This window comes from Odocoileus virginianus, unplaced genomic scaffold (genome assembly GCF_023699985.2).
Source record: "Odocoileus virginianus isolate 20LAN1187 ecotype Illinois unplaced genomic scaffold, Ovbor_1.2 Unplaced_Contig_32, whole genome shotgun sequence".
Lineage (NCBI taxonomy): Eukaryota > Metazoa > Chordata > Mammalia > Artiodactyla > Cervidae > Odocoileus > Odocoileus virginianus.
In genome coordinates this window covers 1-5,929 of record NW_027224349.1, presented here as the reverse complement: position 1 = coordinate 5,929, position 5,929 = coordinate 1, and the positions used below count along the sequence as shown (strand labels likewise).

The following is a 5,929-nucleotide window of genomic DNA, read 5'->3' as shown; positions in this document are numbered from 1 at the left end:
TTACAACTGTAGTAAACGCTTTATTACTTTCTGCCAAAACCTGTATACATGCCATGGTCTTGAGTGCTTGGAAATTCGATTAAGCATTGTGGTAAGATTTCCCACAAACTTTTGGTAATGTTGGATTTTTAAGGTCAATGCAAACAGGAATCTACATTCCTGGTATTTCAGGATGAACTTGGCTATCCAGGGGTAATTTGTAAGAGAGAAAAAAGGACCCACTTAAGAACAGCACAAAGGCAGCTAGACATGCCACTATAACAGTGTTGCCAATTTGCTGAGCATGTGGCTTGAAGGGTAAATTGAAAGATGGTGGGAAGACAATACCCTCTTCAGTCATCACAGAGTGGTAATTCCAGATGAGAGCAACTGAGATACAGATACCAGCAGCTATGTTGAGAATTCCTGAAATGACAAATGCTTTGTAGGTAGTATTTTTCTCAAGAATTCCCATGGACACATTTTTAAGTGCAAAAGTAACAGAGGCTTTCCCCAAGAGTCCTAGAATGCTGGCCATCAGTAAGAGGTTTTGAGAAACACGAATATCAAGAGGTAGGTAAGTATCATGGTAGCTGTAACTGTGACATGAGGTTGCTGTGGTGATGTTGGTATGACGGAAGACACAGACTCTCCACATTCCTATGCAGGCCAGACCAGAGAACTGTGAGGCGTTGTCCAGATACCATACTCGCCACTCCACGAAGCCCATGGCAGTGGTGCCAAGGATCCATCCAATAGTGGCTACTGCAAAACCTACTATTTGGCAATTGGCGATATTGATGAGCAAGGGCATGGTAGATGTGTACCCAAGGGAACTGCAAACAAACACAGGACATCATGAGTTCGGAAATTTGGGCCTAGAACAACACACTCAACCCAGTATCTCCATTCTCCTCCCCTACTTTTACACTGCAGTGGATAAGCAGTGCTGTATTTGACATGCAAGTACTATTATTTCTCACCAGTGACTTTTGACCTTCAAACTCTGCATTGGGGACCACAGGCCAAGCAAATTTTCTGAAGGACCATCTGGGAATATTTACTAAGAGACTTAAAATGTGCAAACTTTCAAACAGACAGTTCTACTTTGGAGCATTTGTCCAAAGATGTAACTTAAGATTGATCACAAACATTCACTCAAAAAAATAGCCAACACAGCCTCTTTGTCATATTGAAAAGTGGGAAAAAATTTCAGTAGCAACAAGAGGTCTAGGTTAAGTAATTTATGCACATTCCATACAAGAGTCCTATATGGCAGCATTCAGAATAGACTAGACTTGTATGAGGAGCAATATTTTGTGTTTTGACTCTTCTCAAGGTTCATCCATGTTGTAACATGTATGAGTGCTTCCTTGCTTTAACTGAGGTAGAGGCGTTAGGCATTCTGAAAGCTATTCATATTGTTAAGAATCAGTTACGTGTAGGAAGGAGTACATGATCTAATGCAGAACTCAATGAGTTATGAAGGGGCCCATACTCACACAGTACTGCACTGGAAGGCAAAGTCCTAACCACAGGACCACCAGGGAACTCCCTAAATTGTTTTTTCAATTTGATATATAGACAATTATTTTCCAAAAGAAAAAGAAAAGAAAGATCTTTATGAATGCACATCCATCACAAACACTCTGCCCGTAACAGGGGACTGCAGGTAATACCCTGGCAGAATCTGTCACACTGTTCCTCTCTCCCACCTAGGACCCCCTTAATGCTCTCCATTGAATCCTTGCTCCTGCCTCACCATTAATTTCTGTGAATGTTTCATTTAAATTGCTTAAGACTTTTTTCTTTCTTTGACTGTGTGCTGCTTTCAAAAGCCTTTATTAAATATAATACAGCTTCTGTTCTGGGTATTTTGGCCATGAGGTATATGGCCAAAGAACTGAGACGACTGAACTGGGTGCACTTAACTTACTACTGGTTGCTGGAGCAGGTAGGCTGCTAGGAAGGATTTGAATGTTCAGTTAATTGAACATTTTAAACAGAAAACATTCAAGTATGGTAAGGATGTGGCATGCCACCTCAGCTTGCAGACTTATAAGCTGGCTCAGACTGCTGTCCCAGGGCAATCAAAGCCCACCCAGCACCCACAGTACATTCAAGAGAATAATGCTTTGAAGGACATGAATGCTAATGAGAGGAAAGTCATGGGCTTGTTTGCTATGCAAATATCTTTGGAGTTTTGATATATATTATGTTAACAAATATATAAAGGGAAATATCTTAATTTTCACAGAAGTATGAACATTTCTACACTAACATCTGCAACTTAAATGTTTTTCAGCAAGGTATTTTGAATAGCTTTCCTTACAAGTGCACACTTTTCTCTGTTTTCAACATTCCCATAACACACAACATCAGCTTTTCCACAGCTTTAACTTTTTGTCTGAAACATCCATTACTTTTCTTAATTGATGATTGGTTTATGATATTAGTTTGATTTCTGTCATACATCAACATGAATTAAATTAACATGAATTAACCGTGGGTGAACATATGTACCCTCCCTCTTGAGTCCCTTATACCTACTGCCCAGCCCCACCCCTCTAGGTTATTTATAGAACCCCAGTTTGAGTTCCAAGTCTTACAGCAAAGTTAATCCATCAATTCATTGAAAACAGGGAGAGAAACAGAACAGCAGAACTTATGTCTCTAAGTTGAGCAGTTAACTGGTAGCAGAACAGAAGAAGAGGGAGCCATTAAATGAGAAGCTGGAAGAGCAGGGGGATTTTGTAATAATTGCACAATATTAAAAAGGCAGTTAATGCCACTGAACTGTACATTAAAAAAAGGTTAAAATGGTCAGCTTTTATCTTATGTGTATTTACTACAGTAAGAGAAAAGAAAATTATTGAGACTCTCGAGGAGATTCTGTTAAGGCAGGTTGAATCTTTTATTATTTACCAGAGATTAAAATTGAGGAATTTTAAATTATTAGTTCATATAATACACTACCTCATGTTAACATAGGGATTTTTATAGGGTTAACTATTTTCCAAAGCAAAATTTAGAGGGCATTGTTTTCAGCATCAAATATCACGGAACCTCTCATACAGGAGATGGTGATCAAGACCATCCACAAGAAAAATGAATGCAAAAAGGCAAAATGGCTGTCTGAGGAGGCCTAACAAATAGCTGAGAAAAGAAGAGAAGCTAAAGGCAAAGAAGAAAAGGAAAGATATACCCATTTGAATGTAGAGTTCCAAAGAATAGCAAGGAGAGATAAGAAAGCCTTCCTCAGTAATCGGTGCAAAAAGGTAGAGGAGAAACAAAAGAATGAGAAAGACTCCACTGTATACTTGTGAGAGAATAAAAGTGAGCAAGGTACATAGTGTTTTAGTATCACCATGGTTAATTTTTTTTTTCTTAAGCAGTTTTGCTCTTGTGGAATCCAACTACACACTGGATAGTCTTGAAAAGTTTCACTTCTGCAGGGTTTATATTTATTGACTCCATTTCCCTTCCTAAAGAACTACTAAGTATTCTTATCCTCATTTTATAGGTGGAAGCACTCAGGACAGAGGCTGAGTAACTTGCCTGAAGTTACATGGGAAGTGGCTTCAGAGTACATAATCCTACCTCATGTTTTAGGGGCAAGATGGCAGGAAGCTCAAAGAGCTATCTGGAAAATGAAAAGCATCCAGGAAGAGGAGGAAACTAGGGCAACACTTCATGACTATGGATTCAGTATGTTGCTCAGGGTAAGTGAAAAGGGCAGAGATTTTGAAAGCTCCAGGATGGTTCCAGTGTGCAACTAGGGTGTGATAAGTACTGAATAAGGCAAAAAAAGACCTTTTGACACACAGTGATGGTAGAAGAAATGTGATCTCAGGTGCCTTCTGCTGGAGTGAGGGATGTTGTCAGAGACTCTTGCAAAGGGGAGACAAAGTACCATCCACTGTGCCATCGGCCAAACTAAGAATGGCCTGATCAGTCTTTAGGATGAATATGTTCATCCTAGGAAAGGCCACCAGAACTAGTGGTAATCAGGCTGTGAGTGTCCCTTTTCGGAGACCAACAAGGCCAGCTCTCAAGGTGACTGTCACACAATGGGAATGAGGCAAAGTTACAGAAATGGAAGTTTTTATATCCGGTTATAGATTCAGGTCCATCATATTCAGTCCCCATCATATTCACAAGACATCAGTCAGCTGTTACCACAATACTGAAGGATGACAATGTGAGTAGGCAAGCAGAAAGTTGGAGTCTTTACACGTCATACACAATCTACAGGACACAAATACTCCCCTTGTATTTTCCCTTTGATTATTATAACTTCACTATCTCTTCAGTACAATAATACATCAAGAACTTGAAAGCTGTCTGCTCCCAGAAATGCTCAGAGGACTCTCCGTTTTACTCCAATAAGCGGATTCAAGGATGAAGGCAGACAAGAAATGCCCTCAAAATCCAAGCCTGGGCCAGAGAAGCTGCTTATTCAAAATCTGTAGAATGAAAAGTCAAACAGGAGGCAACAAAAGAGGCTTTTTACAAGTTCAGTTCTAGTTATATTAACTACCACATATATCTTTCTATCTTCCATATCTGTACCAGAGTCTCCTGCTTATTACTTAACTCGACCTGATTAAAACGTCTTACATTCAATGAAATGTTCCTTCACACTCAACAGAATTGCTGTTACACAAACAGAAAACAGCAACTGTTGGCCACAATGTGGAGAAACCATAACCTTTGTGCTTTTCTGGTAGGACTATAAGCTGGTACAACTGCTGTAAAAAATGGTATATTGATTCCTTAAAACCAAGACTTACCATGTGATTCAGGAATTTCTTTTCTGGATAGACATATTTGTTGTTGTTCATTCAGTAAGTCAAATGTAACTCCTTGGGACTCCACAGACTGCAGTGCACCAGGCTCCTCTATAATTTTTTAAGTCCCTGAGTTTACTTAAACTCATGTCCGTTGAGTTGTTGATGTTATAACCATCTCATCTTCTGTCACCCACTTTTTCTTTTGCCTCCAATCTCTACAGCATACCCCAAAGTAAAAGGAGTGATTCAGATAGTGGTATACTCATGTTTCAATAGCATTATTCACAATAGCTAAGATGTGCAAGTGACCCAATTTTCCACCCACAGATGAATGGATAGACACCATGTGGTCAATCCATATAACAGGGCATTTCTCAGTTTTCAAATGGAAGGAAACTTGGACACAAGTTACAAAAAGTATGAACCTTGAGGACTAATTATGCTGAGGTAAATAAGCCAGGTAGAGAGAGACAAATACTGAATGATTTCACTTTTTGTAGGACCCAGACTAGTCCAATTCACAGACACAGAAAATAAAAGAGCAGTGACCAGGGCTGGGGTGGGGGGAACTCGTTCAATAGTGAGTTTCAGTTAGCTTAATGCCACAGAACAGTATGCTTATAGATGTTAAAATTATGTATCTCTTGTCTATTTACCACACCAAAACATACACAATAATGAAGTCAGAACACCAACTAACCAATCTCTGAGGGAATAAGCATTTGGTGAGAAAGGTGGCTAGTTCACAGGGCAGCTCCTCCCTATGGGCGGATGTCCCCCACTTACACACTCTGCTCTCCGCTCCTGGGCTCCTCACTCTGAGCACACAGCAGCTTTGGGCCACACTGTGAGTGAGTCTGGCCTGCAAGGCCACGGCTCTCTCCTGGGACTTGCACAGTCACCGCATTCCGTATCCGCTTGGACACACCGCCAGCATTCTCAGTTGCTAGGTCACGGACACCATGGTGGCATCTCTGTTGCTGACGGTGGCATGCCTCTTCACCTGCTCTCCTGTGTCTCCTGGCCCTATGCCAGAGGGGAGTACGTTTCCTCCAAAGACCCTAACAGTTCCCTTTTAAGATCTGTGTGACTGCTTCAGGCATGTCTGCTCATTCCTTTCCCTTGTGCCCCAGACATGGTACCTAACCCATCTCACC

The 5,929-nt window shown here is 40.7% G+C and overlaps 1 protein-coding gene across 1 annotated transcript; it reads right to left on the bottom strand.

Moving 5' to 3' along the window:
- On the bottom strand, positions 1-5,923 carry CLDN34 (claudin 34). Its single transcript, XM_070464601.1, has 3 exons — positions 5,559-5,923; positions 4,773-4,987; positions 1-815 (listed from the first exon to the last, which is right to left on the bottom strand). The coding sequence occupies exon 3, from the start codon at positions 791-793 to the stop codon at positions 152-154; it is 642 nt and encodes a 213-aa protein (XP_070320702.1). The 5' UTR covers positions 794-815; positions 4,773-4,987; positions 5,559-5,923; the 3' UTR covers positions 1-151.
- Between the last annotated feature and the right edge of the window lie 6 nt (positions 5,924-5,929).

What these genes read in the sequence shown, in the direction of transcription:
- CLDN34 (XM_070464601.1), bottom strand. Translation starts at nt 793, where the DNA reads ATGCCCTTGCTCATCAATATCGCCAATTGCCAAATAGTAGGTTTTGCA.